We start from the raw sequence: 19,493 nt of genomic DNA, 5'->3' as shown, positions 1-19,493 counted from the left end.
TATATATATATATATATATATATATATATATATATATATATATATATATATATATATATATATATATATATATATATATATATATATATATATATATATATATGTATATATATATATATATAGTTTTCTTAAAATTTTATGTTTCCTTTTAATATATAAATTGACTTGGGTCATTATTTAATTTTTGGTAGCTCGATAGATTATTGTTTCTCTCTTTCTTCTTCTCCTCTTTGAATTAATTCAATATGCTGGTTCAAAATAGTTCATAGTGTTAATATGGTATCGGAGCCTATAGCTGAGTGAAACTTGTGAAATTTCTGATTGTGACACGGTGAAAATCCAAGTAGGAACTAGGCAAAAAAATAATAAGAAAATCTAAAATAATAAGTGTACGACGAAATCTCGTATATTAAAATACAGAAATCGTTACAAATTGTATTTTGATAAATACAAGTGATGTTGACCTTCTCGTAATTGCAAAAATCCTCTGATTAATTATCTGAATATTTGAAGACGAGGGATCACGTGACTTGAATCCTGGTCTTCGAGAATTTGTTAGAAATTTGATTTGTCGAAACTTGACTTGTTCGAAACTTGAATCTTGAGTCTTGGACTTAGACTTGAATTTGATTTGATTTGAAGTAGACTTTGATTTTCTTGGACTTGGCGTGAACCTGTTTGATTCGAAGAATATTTTAATTTTCTTGGGGTTCACCGAGTTTAGGTTTGAGAGAATTTTTTCCCTTCTTCCGGCTTTGGAATTTCTTCAACACTTCGTGGTGTTCTCTAATTTCTTTCTTGCTTCAGCTTTTTTTTTTTTTTAAACCTCTTCTTCTGGACCATTGGTCTTATTTATAGGGGAGAATTTGTGTTAATTTTGATAATTATTCAATTACATTTAATTAAAAGATATAATTGAGCAATTATGGTTTTATTTATTTATTTGTTTGTTTATTTATTTATTTGTTTCTTTATTTATCTAAAATGAGGTGTGGGCCTTTGGGTTTATGGACCTTATTAAACTTTAATTTAATTGGGCTAATGGTTTAAAATCGACCCAATTCATTTATTTTATTTTATTTTATTATTATTATTTTTTATGTCTACAAATGTCCCCTCAAAATTTATTTATTTATTATGAAATAAATAAATTAATAAATCTTGACTTCCAATTTTATTTTTGATTTGTTTGATTTTGATTTTTTTTTATCTCAAATATCTCATTAGTAAATTAATACAGATGAAAATTTTGAGAATAAAACGTGAATTTGATAAAAATTTTATCCTTCAAATTTGAGAATAAAATTTCCTTTTTTTTGGTTGAATTTTGATTATTTATTTATTTTATAGACCCATAACAATTTTGATTTGAACAGACTTTTTATTTACCCACCTATTTATACGAAGGAATTATGAGACTTGGGAACAAGTTTGTTCGATCTTACAAACAGAGGTAAAATACGTATTTATTTATTTTTCTTCTCTCTCGCCTCTTTCACCTCTCTTTTTTTTTCTTTTCTGCTGGCATGACTGGAACAAGTTCTAATAATAAAGTGTACTCCGACGTACACGAAATTGTTGAGTTTAAAAATCAAGGCAAAAGTAATCTGCTTTCAAAGATACTGATGTAAAATACCATGTTTAGATTGGCATACGGGGTAAACTTAAATTTAGTGTCCATAGTCAATGACATATCCTTCCTTTGATCTTCTGGAGCCATTGTCAGAGTTGCATATGCACACCATTAGTGAATGTCATGAGAGTTTGGATACTGGCAAATCCAACCGCTCTAGCAGTCATCTTCCCTTTTTGTGCCTTCCGTATCATCATTCCTAGAGCATGGAGTGCATCCAAAGGGCTGTGATTTGTGAGGGGATTGATAATAGAGAAAGATAATGGGGAAGCGCAGTGGTCAGTCGATAAGAGATTTCTTTTCTTCTAAAATTTTGGGAATGGTCTTTATGGGTCCAAAAACTTCTACTCAAGAGGAATTTTTGCGAGTTAGCTTTTGCAGTCGGTTCTGCTACAAAAGATTACCATCGCCCAAACTCTATTTATAGAGCTCTTTGTGAGGTTTGGTGTCTAGAGATCATCACCTTTGTGACTGCCAATGGTGAAATCGTCATTTCTCTTTGGGACATCCGTGAGATAAGTGGACTTTCGATCATGGATCATTACTATGAAGAAGTAGTCCCAAGCCTTTTAGAGTTGACGGATCATCTTCCCAAGTCTTGTCTATACTTCTTTAATGTTTTTTGTATTGATTGCCCATGCGAATGAATCTGACAAGGTACAATGGATTAATTTTTGGTTTCACGAGAATGGTTGTGTCCAGAGTGCTCGACAACACAACAATTATATGAATGCTATGAATTTAAATCCATTCAAGAGGCGTCATCAAAGAGCACCGAAGGAAATACGGATGCCCGTGGTAGCAGACAAGCCGAGAGACATTACTTGTAGAGATCGACGTCATTGGAGCAATTTGCTAGTATCTCTATCTCTGGAAGAAGAAGAAGAAGAAGAAGAAGAAGAAGAAGAAGAAGAAGAAGAAGAAGAAGAAGAATTAGAGTTAGCAGTCTATCTCTCCCTATGGCTTTGTCGCTTCGTTCTTCCATTTGGGGGCGAAAGTATGAGAGTTGGGACGTTTAAAGCATCTTCTAGGATGGCAAGCGGATACACTTATAGCCTGGTCCCACCCATATTGGCGAGCATTTATAGTGGACTTATACGAACATCTAACTATCAGACAAATCCAAACCTTGGCTCAATTTCACGTTCATTTCTTGGACATTTTCTTTATGCTTGGGCGACAACTTGTTTTGTCTGAGGTGTTTATGCTCATGTGGACAAGAATTATTCTCGTCCTATAATTCGAAGATATGCTGACACTCTAAATGCTTTTCAGTTTTGGGGGAAAAATATTGTTGATTGCCAGGAATTTATTTGTGGAGCGATGAACACTATTGACATTTGCTGGAATCCATTACCCTCATTGTCTCATCCTGATGTACGTGTGGATGACCAATCGAGGTCTGCAGATACTTCAGAATTCAAGATGAGTATTCGATCTGGATTTGTTTCTTATCATCGAGGAAATTCACCTTTCATTCTTGAGGCATATAATCCTCACAAGTTTGTGAGACAATTTTGGCTTTAGATAGAAACTTCCCGATTCACCAAGAAAGTTGAATATTGTCCCCAGTGTAGGCGACATGCATCAGGTTTGGTTATCCTTGACTCGGACGAAAAGTGGGTCTGTATTTCATATTCCAGAGTATGTGAGGGATATACATCAAAATGTTGATGTTGAATACCAGGCTTGATGGAATAGCGAAGTGTTACCACTCTTGACCAGGGTCCAGGTGCAAGTCTTATTCTCTAGTGAGAGCCATGACTTTGTTATTGACCCGACTCCGAACGGGGTTTTATTTAGAGGGTTAAACCCTCCAAATGTTGCTCCTGAAGTGGCTTCTCAAAAGAGGGATCCAAACCAGCAAAATGAAAGAGGTATTAAGAGAATCAAAATTGTAGTTCCCTCGGCAAAGATTTCTGTGACCTCTGAGCCTACTGATAAGGTTCCAGAAGCAATTTTGATTCCAGATCACAGTAGTCCTAGAGATCGAGCATCATAAGCGCCGGGAAAAACTTTGATTCTAGAAGATGAAAGTTCTGGAGATCAGGCATAATTCTTTTTTTTTTAATTTTTTTATTCTTTTATCGTATTGCTTGTATTTGATTTCTGTCACAATCTTCAATTTTAGGCTCATCTTTCTCGATTGTACAAAATCAAACGACCGGTAGAATCGAGACCACTTCAAGCTATTTTGAGTCTTTCAAAAGGTGAAATTGGAGTTTCTCATAGTAACATCAGCCTCCCGAATACACCATCAGGCGTTGAATTTTTAGACATGTCGCCTAGGACACAAAATGCAGGTATGTTCCTTGTTTTTGTTTGCTGCATTCCCTTTTTTTTTGAAATCATACTTTATTTTTTTGTAGGTTTTCCAAACATTCCTGAAGAACTAAATTTGTTCATGAATCCAAACTTTTTTCAAGATCAGATTGGCGAGAATGACGAGCATATTGATGCACTCCAAGGAATAGATGGTATTCATAATTCTCATGACTCTCATTTCAAATATCTGAGCAGCATCAATGGAGGTACTTCGATGCTTATCATGGATAATTTTAATAATGAAGATGAAGCGAATTCAGGGATCAATTAGGGAGATCATGTCGTTCCATCTTTGTTGGCTTTAGTTAGTATCCCGCCTTTACAAATAAATAATCATCAGGCTACACCAATCTATTCTTCCATGTCTGGTCCTCCGCCTGGAATTACCCAAGAGTATCTTTATTTGAAGGCTGCTCTGCAATAAGCCATGACTAATTATCTTCAAAAGTATTTTAAGGACGTTTTGAAGCATGGATTCTCTAATATCCGATCTTGGTGGGATGAAAATAATTTAATTTTTCAAAACGTAATTACCAACTCATTCCATGTAGACGCAGTGCCTTTGATGAAGTGCATGGATGTGTTTCTCAAAGAATTTGACTCTTACTTATCTGAAAGAAAGCAACACTTAGATTGTCCAACCGTTGAAGAAAAGGCTGAGCAGTTGAAACCTTTGAACATTCAACTGAAAGTAAAGGATTTCACGTGTTCTTCGTTGAGAGGCAAAATTAGTCAGCTAACATTTGAGCTAGATAGACTCCATGATGAACTTCAAGCCCAAGAGGAAGAGAAAAATATGATGGGAACCAAGAAGGCAGCATTGGAAGAAGCACAGACATGAGATGTCGCTAGCATAGCATCCATTGACCAGAAAAGGAAGACCCTTGAAGATAGTTTCCTGTGAGTGATAAATGGTGAGTGATCTTGATGAAGTGATGAATTTTTTATCTTTTTTTAAAGACCATATTGTATGAATTTTGACTTGCTATTTTTATTTGGGTGAACTTTTCTTTTTCATGTTTTTCATGTTTTCTTTTTTATTACAGCAACTGGTAAACAAATTGAATGAATTTATTAGTTGTGACTGAACTTGAATTTGTAATTTATTCAAGCTACCTATGTACCCAAACAGGATCAAGCCGAACGTAGTTCATTACAAGAACGCAATTTTTTTTACAATGAAAAATTTAAAAGAAAGAACTTCAGGCGGAAAAACGCTTTAAAATTTTTCCATTCCAGTCCATCTTTGTCGATGATCTTGTACGCTCCGTTAGTGAATGCACGAGTAACAAGAAATAGACCATTCCATTTAAGCTGGAACTTGCCCCCACTTTTTCTTGTGATTTATGATCGGCCTGCGCACGGAAAGCACCAGATCTCCAACTTGTAATGATCCTAGTCGCACTTCCTTGTTGAAGGATTTCGCCATTCGAGCTTGATAACACTCATGGTGCATTTGTGCTTCTAACCTCTTCTCATCTAAAACTTCTAGCTCTTCAAATCGAAGACGGACATTTTCTTCAGTTGTCAAGCCTTCTTGGATGGCAATTCGAAGTGACGAGATTTAACACTCCGAAGAAAGTACAGCTTCCACCCCATATACTAAGGTATAATGAGTGGCTTGTGGTGGAGTCCTATAAGTAGTTCGATAAGCCCATAAAACTTTACCAATTTTTTCATGCCAATCTCCTTTTGATTTGGAGACAAACTTGTTTAGCAGACTGCATAGCATTTTGTTGAACGCCTATGCTAATTCGTTAGCTGTCGTATTGTACATGGGCGAATTGTACTGTTTGAATCCAAATTTTGCACATAAATTGTTTATTTGGCCATTGGAAAATGGCTTGTCATTATCAGTTATGATATGTCTCGGGACACTATATCGATAAATGATTTGGATGAAATCTGCAACATTTTCTTTCTTTACTTCATTCAATGGTACGTCTTCAACCCACTTAGAAAAGTAGTCAATCCTGGGGAGAATGTATGCATGCCCTGCTGAAGACTTTGAAGTTTTAGGTCCAATTACATCAAGACCCCATACATCAAACAATCATGAAGCTACTATCGGATGCAATGGTTCCAGAGGTTGATGGATGAAATTCACATGGACTTGGCAAGCTTCACATTTTCTTGCATAATTCATGGAGTCTTGTACCATAGTTGGCCAGTAATACCCTATCATTTTTATTCAAAAATGGAGTTTGGGTTGAGACTGATGGGCGCCACAAATTCCAGAGTGGGCTTCTTCCAAGACCTGTGTTGCTTCATCATTATTTAGACATCGAAGGAAAACTCCATCAAATGATCGTCGATAGAGTGTTCCCTTATAAAAGATAAAGCGAGAGGCACACATCTTGATTTCAGTTTTTCACCGTGGATTATCTAGTAGCTTTTGATGTTAAAGGATTGATTATCGACTGTCTCCAATTTTCTCTTTCCTCATCTTCGACTACCTCAACACTATTATTTTCTTCCAAATTACTGGGTAGTAACGACAAAAGCACCCATCTTTGGCAATTGATATGGAAGGAGAGAAGTCTCCATCTGACCTAGCCAAAACAGCAGCCAAATTAGCTAAGACATCAGTCTCTCTATTTTCACTTCTCGTGATGAATTTGATTTTTATCGAATCAAATCGTCTCATAAGCATTGATGCATATTCATGATATGGCTTCAGGTCTGAATTAATGACTTCATACTCAGCTAAAAGTTGATTGATTATCAATTTTGAATCTCCAAAGACTTCCAGCTGGTGGATATCCATATCTAATGCTGCTTCTAAGCCAAGGATAAGAGCTTGATATTCCGCCACGTTGTTTGGACATTTCTCTGTTAAGGCAAAAGAATAGGGCATGACAAGATCATGTGGAGTGACAAAGACTACCACTGCTCCGGTACCATAACTTCGGGCTTCCCCGTTGAAGTATAGCCTCTATGATGGTATGACTTCAGTTATTAGAACTTCTTCATCGGGAAGGTCTTCTTGGAGTTCCCATTCTGCTGGAATTGGGTGATCAGCCAAGCTACCAAAGCTTGTCCTTTAATGGCCTTTTGTAGAATGAATTTGATATTGAACCTAGACAAGAGCAGTGCCCATTTTCCAATCATTCCAGAAAGAATTGGCCTAGACATTATATACTTCAATGGATCAATCTTCGAAACAAAATTGATTGTGTGTGATAGCATATAATGTCTCAACTTTTTAGCTGCAAAGATTAATGCAAGGCACGTTTTTTTAATAGGTGAATACTTCATTTCAGATAGAGTGCAATCTCTTTTCCTTCATCGTTGACTTGGACAAGAAGTGCTTCTAGAGAGTATTCTTGTGCTGCAATATAAAGAGTCAGTGGTTTCTCTGGGACTGGAGCTGTGAGTACCGATGGACGAGACAAATATTGTTTAATGCTTTGGAAAGCATTTTGACAAGCGTCATCCCATTCAAATGATACATCTTTCTTCATCAATTTGTTGAATGGATGACATCGTTTTACAAAGTTAGAGATAAATCTTCGAATGTATGCAAGTTTTCCTTGAAGACTTTTCAACTCACGTATATTTCTTAGCTCTAGTATATTGATTATGGTATCAATTTTTGATTGATCTATTTCAATGCCCAGGTGTCGAACAACGAAGTCGAGAAATTTTCCAGAGGTGACGCCAAATGCACATTTCAACGAATTCATCTTCAGCTGATGTCTTCGAAGTCTTTTGAAAACATCTCGTAAATCTTGTAAATGATCGTCATGTCTTTTTGTTTTGACAACAAGATCATCCACATAGCATTCCACGTTCTTATGTAGCATGTCATCGAAAATCTTCTGCATTGCCCTCGGGTAGGGTGCTCCCGCATTTTTCAATCCAAAAGGCATAACTTTGTAACAATATATGCCTTTTGGGGTATGAAATGATGTGAACTCCTCGTCTTTTGGGTTCATCCGTATCTGTTTGTATCTGAAAAATCCGTCCATGAAAGATAAGACTTCATATCCGGTAGTTGCATCTACCATCAACTCTGCTATCGAAAGTGAAAAATCATCTTTCGAATATATTCAGATCCTAAAAGTCAACACAAATTCTTAATTGCCCATTCTTCTTTTTGACAGGAGCAATGTTCGCGATCCATGTTGGGTATTTCACTTCGCATATGAATCCAGTTTCAATAAATTTGTTGACTTCTACTATTTGAGGGATTAGTTTTGGTCGAAATCTTCTTTGAGGTTGCTTGATCGGTTGAACTCCATGTCTTACTGCAAGGTGATGCACTGCAACCTTAGGATCTGACCCCAGCATTTCCTTATAAGACCATGCAAACACATCTTTGTATTCCTAACGCAGATTAATGTATTCAGGTTCCTCTTCTTGACTGAGAAAGGCACTTACAAATATTGGTCTCGGGTCTTCTTCGGTCACCAAGCTCAATTTTTTTCAAATCATCCACAGTAGCTTGTCCCTCTTCTTCAAACATAGGTGGGGCTGGTTCAGGTTCATCAGTTGTGATAGAACTTTCAGACTGGGAGTCTAAATCGAGAGCTTCTTCAAAGGCTATGTGATTAATAGAAACTTCTTCCTCATCTTCATTACCCTTTAGGAATGAGTGAATTTTTTTATGTTTTCGTCTTCTTCTTGATCGTTGTGGTTTTGGACTTGGATCGAAAGTTTTAATTCCAAGTCGAGAAAAAACAGATTGTCTTTGGGATGACATTTGAGGAGCTTGAGTATTCCTATCAATTTGGGTAGAAGAAGAAGAATCTTCATTTAATCTTTGGAAGACATAAACTTATTTTTTACGTCGACTACTGGAGAGGGTTCTCCTTTTAACCTTTTAAATACTAAAACTCTAGCATTCTCATTTTCAATTCGATCAAACACTGAAGGTCTTGGCTATTCTGATTTCTCTTCTGTAACTTCATAAATTTGAACCATGACGAGGTTTGAGGAAACCTTCTTGACCTTTATCTTCCTCGGTGGATTGGGATCATATCCCAAACCATACCTAGGTTGGGACACCAAGGCTCTATCAGAATTAGAAGGGACACGTCTTCTTGAAAGAACAGCATCAAGATCACTTAATCTTTGAGGCTCTCCTTTTCCAAACGTGGCATTTTCAAACAATTTTTTGACTTGAGGATTGTAACATCCTTTGAAAGTCTGTTTTGATTTAGGAGCTCCTTCTTGTTTGGACGAGCCAGAAATACAAAGTTTTGACTTGCCTTTGATAAGCTGATGATAATGAGCAGCACTAGACGTATTATAATCATTTGCATCTCCTTAGATTTTGAATCGAGACATGGTCAACCTTACAGAATTGCATTCTTCATCTTCCATGTAGAATTTGGCATAAAAAAAATGAGATTCTTCAAGGAATAGTTTAGACTCAGCTACCACACATTTAACTTCTCCATCTCGACTATATTTGAAGCATTGGTGCCAAGTGGAAAGTACCACTCCAGTTTCATGTAACCAAACACGTCCAAGGAGTAACTCGTATGATGTCTTGGCATCAATGACATGGAAATAGGGATGTCAAATAGGCTGAGCTACTCGTCCGCTCAGCTTGTGAAAGGAGGCTCGTGGGCGGTTCGAGCTCGTAAATCACGAGCCCGAGCACGAGCCGAGCTAGCCAGGCTAGGAAGCGAGCTGAGCTTCCTAGTGACCAAAACGGTCACTTTTTAAAAAAATTGACCGTTTTGGTCACTGAAATTTATTTATTTATTTTTCCCCCCTTTCTTCTACTATAAATACCTCCCTTCCCCCAATTTTTTTCCATATCTTGCTACTACAAGTCTACAACCCTCTCAACTCTCTTTTATTATATTAATTATCGAATTTTTTATTACTCTCTTGTGCAGTTGAAAGTTGTGCTGCAAAATATACAATATCAATTCAATTTTTAAAGTTTATTGATTTCAATTTCAATTCATCCAATTCTCAATTCTCACAATCTCACTACATTTATATTCATCTAGTTAAGATTTCATCATAAACAATCAAACAAATGGATCAACGCTCATTTGTTGAGAGATTATTCGATACAGGATGTGAGCCACTGCCACATCATGGAGAATCGCTTACGACGCCGCAAAGTCAATTTTCAAATGAATTTGCCAGTCTAAATGACGTATCGATACCTGAAGATGTTTAGATTCACGATCAGGGAAGCCACAATCCAATTGATTTGGATGATATTAATGTTCTCGAAGCGGAACATGAAGATGAAGATGAAGATGATGAATTAAATATCCCAGATATGAAGGGAAAGCGAAAGGCCAAAAAACAATCAAAATGTTAGGATCACTTTAAGTTGGTTTCAACGGAAAAAATAGTCATTGGCATTGTAGAATCTAAAGCAGTATATAAATACTGCCAACAAAGATTTTTATGGCAAAAAGGAATTGGTACCACCTATCTCAACCGCCACTACAAAGCATGTGCGGCCAGACATGGACTTCTTCCAGCTGGTCAAACACAATTGCAATTTGACAGTCCAGGCGCCGGTTCTACAACTTCACCCCTATCCACATGGGTCTATTCGGAGGACAATACTCGAATCGAAATGGTGAAATTTGTTGCCGCCACTGAGTTACCTCTGGCTATTGCAGACAACCAACACTTCGTCTCGTTCGTGAAAGAATATCTACGACTGAGGTACGTCGGGGTAAGTCGAAACACTCTTCGTGCCGATACAATAAATTATTTCAATAATTCAAAACAACAATTAATTATGAATTTACAATAATATGGGGGTGTTATATCTTTAACTTCTGATATATGAGAAGGGGTTAATAAAATAGCACATATAGCTGCAACTGCACACTATATAGATCCACTTTGGTGCATGCATAAGAAGATTATTGCTTTTAGAATTATTGAGTTTCCTCACAATGCTAATAATATATATAATGCTATTATCAGTATTGTTAGAGAATATCATTGCGAGACTAAAATTCGAACTTTTACTTTTGATAATGTTAGTGTTAATAAGGTAGTCGTCGATAAATTGTGTAGGACACTTCAACCTGATTTTGGTGGGTATTTGTTTCATATTCCTTGTGTGTGTCATATCTTGAATTTAATTGTGCAAGATGGTTTAAAACATATAAATGATGAACTTCAAAGGATTAGGAATGCATTAGTATATATTACAATTTCTCCTAGTAGAAAACAAATATTTGAAGATTTTTGTGTCGAACTAAGGGTGACAACTGCTAAAATATTTGTTAGCGACGTAGATCATAAATGGAACTCTACATACTTATTATTAAAATCATGTGAAGGTTTCGAAAATTTAATAATTGACTTTTATAATAATAGACATGTTAGAAGTGATGACGATGGTTTATTAAACGAATCCGATTGGATTTTAGTTTTGAAAGTTAAACGATTTTTGACATCTTTTTATGAGACCACAAAGATTTTATCCGACAAGTTGTATGGTGCTTGAACGCATTTATATAATTGCAAGAACAATCTATAAATATAAAAATGATCTTGCTTTTAGTGAAATTTTAATTACTATGGAATTAAAGTTTAGAAAATATTAGGAAGAATTGCCCATGTTATTTCCTTTAGCATGCGCAATGGACCTCCAATATAATATTTCGAGAACTAAATACGTAATTGATCAAATCAATAAAGTTTTAATATTTGATACACCTATCACTTATAAGAATTTAGAACAAACATTATGTGGAATGTATGATTTATATGTGAAAAGAATGGGTGTGAATGTTAGTCGGGTACCCTCTGCTGCACCTACTCCTTCTGTTGAAACTGAAGAAGATGCTGCGGAAATAATGAATTTATTTCAAGGCATTAATACATTTAGATATGATGCAACTGCAATGTGTTCATCTAGTGTCATGTCATCTACATTTGCATCTCATCAAACATCGGTTGAAACTCAAAATGCGATGTCTGCCGAATTAATTGATTATTTTAATCATAATATGCCAACAGACAAAACAATTAAAAAAAGTTCAGAAGAAGTAATTGAATTTTTGCGAAAGTATGAAAGACGTTGGCCAATTGTTTCTGCAATTGTTAAAGTCTGCTGACACCTCCTGTTAGCATTATTGCTTCGAAATCTGCTTTTAGTGCAGGTAAAAGGGTTTTGACCAATGTCAGGAGCCGACTGAAAGAAGATGTTTTGGAAGCGTTAATGTGCGTGAGGGATTGGCAGGACGCTCATTTTCGACTACAAGATAAATACGCTGAAATTGCATGTCGTCAGGTAAGTGATATTTGATTTAATTATATTAATCAAAATTTCATTATCTTTTAATCGTTAAATTTAATTTTCTTTAAAAAATTGTATACGTTACAACAAATTGTTCGTGTATAATTTTTAACTCCGCCTACTTAAAATCGATGTAGCCGATCCCAAGTTCGGATAAAGGAGGAGGGTTTACATTTTATTAATTTTAAAAAGAAATCAAAAAAATATATTTTTTGTAAATGTATTTCAAAAAATAATTCGTCTTCATTATATAATATTTTTATACTTTATAAAAAGTATTACAATATAAATCATATGATATAACTAAAAAAAAATAAAAAATTGTTTTTGTTAAATTATTTTTATTTTTTTACACTTTTTATATGGTCAAGAAATCATAATTTTTTAACACGTTATTTTTATTTTTAACACTTTCACATTTAAAAAAAAAAAAGACGAGCCCAAGCTCGGCTTGGCCCACTAGCTCGGACGAGCCACGAGCTCGTGGGCCGAGCCGAGCTCGCCCAATTTCAATGAGCCGATTTCGTGGGATTATGGGCCAAGCCCATTGCCACCTCTACATGGAAGAGAGCTAAGGAGATTAACTCTTCTATTTGCAACTTCAAGCGAATCATGCCAATGGCTCGTTGACCTTTCTGATTGAATCCTTGAATCGTGATTTTGCTTCTGGATAGATCACCAACATTAATTTCAACTTTCTTCATTGTTTTGACCGGCATAATATTCACAGCAAACTCATAGTCGATCATTATGCGATTTATCTTGCATCCTCGAATATAATTGCTGACATACAACGGCATATTATGTGGACGATAACCCAGCTGTAAATCTTCATCATCAAATGTTATGGTGGCCATGCAATCTTGAGGAGTTGTGGATCCAAAATGCTCCAAAACTTCGCCTTCATATTCTTCTGGATCGATTAACGCTACGACCAAAGCCATCCGATCATCGAAAGGAAGACTAAGAGACTTTGCTAGACTCGTATTGGTAGGAATATCATTGAGCCGTGAGATAGTTTTCTTCTGTTTTGAAGTCTGTCCAGATGCATTTTTCATCTCATTTTTCTTCTCTACATTGATAACATTGGAGGTAAAATATTCTTTAACAAAGAAGCCCATGTGGAAATAATCACCCAAGGTTGGCAGTCTGGGAGGAACGCATGAAGTAGCTTCAACCCCGATCGATTTAGTGAATTCTCTTGATTTGGCTTTAGACCTTCTTCAGTTGCTCTTTGGTCTTGATTTTTTGTCATAAGCATTAGGATTTGAGAGTTGTGGAGCCTTTTGACGACGTCTTTTCACAAGGGTCCATGCCCCCCAGATCTTCTTCTAATGTTTCCTCTTTATTGAGTTGAATTTTTGTACCCAATTCCTCCAACTCTGTTCCTGCAAGAGGCGCATAATGTAATATTTTACCTATTTTGTTTGACATTCGATATTTCTCTTTCTTCTTTATGAAGGTGGACCAGCCGTCACTGATCTCATTTTCAGATTCTGAGTTAGAATCCCAAACATTCAAGTCACCTGTCATAAATTCATAAAAGGTTGGACGATTGGGTGCATTTGGTCTATCTTTCCATGGATAGACGTAATTGATAGTGATTTCTCCGTCTACCTCAAACTTCACTGGGATGGCTCCTTCCAGAAGTTGACGTCCAAACTCTTTAACCGAGGATTTACAGGCATCGTGTATATCAAAGAATTTTTGTTTCTTTCCTGCAATGGGAATTGAATCAAATGACCCAAGTGAAACCATCGAGCAGGTGGCTATTGAATTTTCTCCAGTTTCGAGGCAAATAATAAGATCTTTCAAGACAAAGCATTTTTTCACTGGATGGCTAATGATCCTGTGAAATTTATAGTATTTAGGATGATTGATCCTACCAGCTTCCTCAGGCCTTTTTGGTACTGGAAGTTCAATTATTTTCTGTTCAAGGAGTTGATCCAAAATTCCAGAAACTTCAGAATCTAAGAATGGGTACTCCTTTCCTTCAAGTTCTTTCAGAGTCACATGACCTCTGTTTTTGACTTGTCATTTTTTAATTTTGAACTCTGGCTTCGGTTTCGAGTTCAAGCTTGACCCTTGGAAAGCTATCTTTGCAGGAACAGTAGAAATCACTATAGCCTTTTTGGATTTACTTGTCTCGACGTCCTTCTTTATTTCCTTCTTAGGATCCTTCTTGTCACATGGATCACTTGGTAAGTAACTCCAATGCCTTGCAATTTGGAGCTCGAGTCATAAGCACGTGTAGCCAATTCTTCGAATGAATGAGGCATGTTTGCTTGGAGATTAGAGCAATCCCCAATGCATGCCTTGTACACACGTGTCGATGGAAGATGCTTCGCTTATTCGTTCTTTATAATTAAGCATGAAGTTTCTCCAGCATTCAATGTACTCCACAATAGGCTCTTCCTTGCTCTGCTTTGTTCAAGCAAGTTCTAGAAGCCTGACAGTTCGCCGGGTGCTGTAGAAGGGGTGTTAGGAACTCTCTCTCGAGCTGATCCCAACTATCAATTGACCCTGCTGGTAAGTCGGTGTACCATTCAAATGCAGAACCTTTGAGGGATCGTACGAATTGCTTCACTATAGTATCATTGTAAGTACTTGCATTGTTACATGTCTCAATGAAATGGGCAGTATGTTGCTTTGGGTTGCCCTTTCCATCAAAGCACTGAAATTTTGGAGGTTTGTAACTGAGTAGCATCTTTATTTCGTCGATTCGACGAATATAGGGCTTGGCATACACCAATGAAGATTGCAAAGAACCACTATATTGGGCACGAATGGTGTCTGCAATCATATGTTGAAGTTGTTGGACAGACAGAGAGCCAATGGAGAGTTGAGTGGTGTTACGCAACACGTTTTGAACAACCGTCCGATCATGTATATCTTGCTTTTGTTGGCGCTCTTGGACTTCTAACTCTTTGGCCTTAGAAGATCCTGAATTTTCCTAATCTTCTTTAGCCGGTGGATTTTACGACTCTAGCCTGTGTATGAGTGTAGCAATCTGTACATCTTTGTCTTCCAACGACTTTGTTAGTTTTTCAATGGCTAAGGCCATTTGTTGAATTCGATCATCTGAGCTCAATGCCGCTTCTGTGACCATCACTGGCTCAAGTGATTCTTCAGATGAAACGTCATCCTCCCACCTTCGTTGAGAAATGGCATGAGGGGATCCAAACAAGGATCTACCATCGGAAATGGAGCTCGAACAAGAACTTTTCGCTGAAATCATGATTTTTTCTGTTGAATGAGAGTTTGGCTTTTTGGAGGCAAATTTCACTTTGCCTTTATTGGAGAACTTCTTCGGTGGTGTGACCAGTTGAGTTTTCCCAGTTTTTGTTTGGACCCTGGTCATGTGGAAGAGTTCGGCAAGTGTCTTTTCAATATAAGTCATAGTTTGTTTCGCCTTTTCGTCAGCCATTACTGATATAGTAGTTGAAACTCGAATATTTTGAAATCAAAATATGAGAGGACAAGAAGGTCCCACCGAGCATACCAAAAAATTTGTACGACAAAATCTCGTATATTAAAATATAGAAATCGTTACAAATTGTATTTTGATAAATTCAAGTGATGTTGACTTTCTTGTAATTGCAAAATTGTTAAAATCCTCTTATTAGTGAACTGAATATTTGAAGACGAGGGGCCACGTGACTTGAATCTTGGTCTTCGAGAATTTGTTAGAAATTTGATTTGTCGAGATTTGACTTGTTCAGAACTTGAATCTTGAAACTTGGATTTAGACTTGAATTTGATTTGATTTGAAGGAGATTTTGATCTTCCTGGACTTGACGTGAACCTGTTTGATTCGAAGAAGATTTTAATCTTCTTGGAGTTCACCGAGCTTAGGTTTGAGAGAATTTCTTCCCTTCTTCCGGCCTTGGAATTTCTTCTGCACTTCGTGGCATTCTCTGCTTTCTTTCTTGCTTCATTCTTTTTTATCTCTTCTTCTGGACCATTGGTCTTATTTATAGGAGAGAATTCATATTAATTTTGATAATTACTCAATTAAATTTAATTAAAAGATATAATTGAGTAATTATGATTTTATTTATTTGTTTATTTATTTGTTTATCTATTTATCTAAAATTTGGTGTGAGCCTTTGGGTTTATGGACCTTAGTAGACTTTAATTTAATTGGGCTAGTGGTTTAAAATCGACCCAATTCATTTATTTTATTTTATTTTTTTATTATTATTTTTTTATGTCTACATTAAGGAAACTAAATATTATGCTAAATATATATTATTATTTTATTTGAAGATCAATTGGCTTAAAGATGAGAATTATTTTCAATATTATAAGTCGTAAATTTTACATAATGCATGAAAATTTTGGAGGATTATATAAGGACATATTTGACAAACAATAAAAATAAAAATAAAAAATAAGGACAAAATTGTAAATCAAGGGTATATTGAACCTACAAGTAAATATGTAAGGGTAAAATGGGTATTCAAATGTTTCTCATCAATCATTCCTTTTAATATATTTTAGATTTTTTTCTTTTTCTACTTTTTATTTAACGAACAAAGCAAAAATAAAGGGTAGTATAGATGGCAGGTTGACACAGAAAATCTAGTTGAGCATAATTTACTTATTCACATGTCGTGAATAGACCGCGTTGGACTGCTTTGGGACAATTATTTTAGAACAAAGCTGTCACCAACTAAAATATTAAAATATTATAAAATTTAGAGGAATGTCCAATTGAGATTGTGATGGATTTTAAAAAATTTTTAATTTAGGTATTTTAATTGAGATTTTAATGAATTTTAGTGAAATCCATTAAGATTTACGCATCAAAATTTGAGATTTTATCGAAATTCAATGATATCATTTATAACTAATGAATTTATAAAGAATTCATTTATGAAGGAATATTAAAGATTTTGATGGATTTCAAGTTTAAAAATGCATATAATCAAATCATTTAAAATTTCACCATATTCGATGAAATCCTTATGAAATTTGTGAAATTTTATTCAAATTCATGAAATTCATTAAGATTTATAATATTTTAATATTCATCAAAATCCCAATCCTTCTCTCTCACAGACACGCCATTATCATCAGCCGAATTCCATTTAATGCAAAATCTACACCTAACCCACGATCCAAACCTAACCAAATTCCATAGATCTGATCTCACACCCATACTCCAATCCATCACCATTTCCAATTTTCGTATTTCAACATCCCACTCTTTTTCCTCCAATCAATCAATTTCAAAATTAGTTTAATCACAGTTTTTCACTTTTTTGCGCTCAATTTTTCGGCATGTGTAATCTTATTCTGTGTATATATGCAATCAACAGATTTGTAAATTGTAATTGTAGATAAATCAATTCCTCCAACTCATGGAGACAAAAAAAATCAGTAAAAACCACATCTCAACCCATATTATCCTAGCCATTAGGAAGATTGAAATTGATTTTGATTTTAATGGCTTCTCTTCTTGTTTCATTGGCCCTTCTATCTCTCATCCTCTTCTTCTCCCTCTCCGCCGCCTCCCGCCACCACCAGAAGACTTCTTCCGGCTGTCTATCTGCGAAGGAAATCATCCATGAAGCCTGCAAGGCCTCACGTGATCCACCCACATGCGAGGCGGCGTTGGCTCAATCCGATCACGTGCCTTACGACGCTACGATTATGCAGGTAATTCAAACTGCCTTGTGGCTGTCCTCACAAAATCTTAACAAGGCTCAAGGAATGGTACAGGAGATTCTGGACGCATCCACAAGGAATGTAAACCGGAGTATAGCGGCGAAAAGCTGTCTAGAGGTGCTGCATTATTCGGATTACAGAATTAATATGACGAATGTAGCACTCGCGAGTGGCAAGATCAAGGACGCGCGCGCATGGATGAGTGCAGGCCTGGCATATCAATACAACTGCTGGGGAGGGTTAATGAACGTGAACCAGACGTCTCAGGTAAATCAAACGATGGCGTTTTTGTATTCTCTCGCTGGGTTGAGCAGTAATGCATTGGGCATGATTGTAAATTATGACAATTTCGGTAAGAAAACCAAGTTCTGGGCCCCGCCAAAGACCGAGCGGGACGGATTCTGGGAAGGCGGGTCGGGTGATTTCGGCTTCGTCGGTGGAGTGCCTTCGGATCTGAAGGCGGACGTGACAGTGTGCAAAGACGGCGGTTGCTCTTACGAGACAGTGCAGGACGCGGTGAATGCAGCACCGGATTACCTGCGGGAGGGAAAGCGGTTCGTGATAGGGATCCAGACCGGGGTTTATAATGAGACAGTTCGGGTCCCATTTGAGAAGAAGAACGTGGTGTTCTTGGGGGATGGCATGGGCAAAACCGTCATTACAGGGTCTCTGAATGTAGGCCTGGAAGGAGTGTCCACATATAATTCTGCCACCGTCGGTGTGCTGACTCGTTTATGCTTTAGCAGTGATTTTCTTTTATAACCACACGTTCATTTTGGCTTTGGTTTCTTATTTTGCTTGTTTGTTAAAGTTTTTATACTTAAATTTCATTTTTAACCACACATTCCATTGAATTCACGACTTTTATTTACTTTCTAACCAAATATTTTATGGGAGCCACCAACTTTTATCAATGTCACATTGCCGTTTAGTACTGCATCATCCAAAGAAATTATTACGTGGTTGAGTTCCGCCCTTAGGCATGGGGCTTCACTTGTAGTTTAATTGGTTGACGTTAATTTATGCAAAAGATCTCTAAACCCAATTCAATTCATGACTTACAGGAGTTGTTGGCGATGGATTTATGGCCAGTGGACTTACTATCGAGAACAAGGCAGGCCCTAATGCTCATCAAGCAGTGGCTTTCCGATCAGTTAGCGATCAATCCATCCTAGAAAATTGCGAGTTTCTTGGCAATCAAGACACATTATATGCCCATAGCCTCCGCCAGTATTACAAGTCATGCCGCATTCAAGGCAATGTGGATTTCATATTCGGAAATTCAGCTTCATTTTTTCAGGACTGTCACATCTTTCTTTCTCCTCGACAAGTCGATCCTGAAAAGGGCGAGACTAATACAGTGACATCCCATGGAAGAATGGACCCTGCCCAATCTACCGGATTTGTCTTTCAAAATTGTACAATTAACGGCACTGATGCATATAATGCTTTGTATAAGAGCAACCCTAGTGTACATAAGAATTACCTGGGAAGGCCATGGAAGGAGTACTCAAGAACAGTTTTCATTCATTGTACATTGGAGGCTCTTATTACACCAGATGGCTGGCTGCCTTGGGATGGTGATTTTGCATTGAAGACGCTTTATTATGGAGAATTCGAGAA

At 36.5% G+C, this 19,493-nt stretch overlaps 1 protein-coding gene across 1 annotated transcript in view; it reads left to right on the top strand.

Moving 5' to 3' along the window:
* The first annotated feature begins 17,292 nt into the window (after window positions 1–17,292).
* LOC111367809 (probable pectinesterase/pectinesterase inhibitor 51) overlaps window positions 17,293–19,493 on the top strand; it is a 23,518-nt gene continuing 21,317 nt past the window's right edge. The window contains exons 1-2 of the mRNA XM_022988871.1: window positions 17,293–18,588; window positions 18,935–19,493. The exon at window positions 18,935–19,493 is cut by the window's right edge and continues 1 nt beyond it. Of these exons, the coding sequence (XP_022844639.1) occupies window positions 17,649–18,588; window positions 18,935–19,493 (1,499 nt within the window). The 5' untranslated portion in view covers window positions 17,293–17,648. The remainder of the gene's footprint in view (window positions 18,589–18,934) is intronic.

Source organism: Olea europaea, chromosome 18, assembly GCF_002742605.1.
Source record: "Olea europaea var. sylvestris chromosome 18, O_europaea_v1, whole genome shotgun sequence".
NCBI lineage: Eukaryota > Viridiplantae > Streptophyta > Magnoliopsida > Lamiales > Oleaceae > Olea > Olea europaea.
This window is presented reverse-complemented; position numbering and strand designations above follow the sequence as displayed.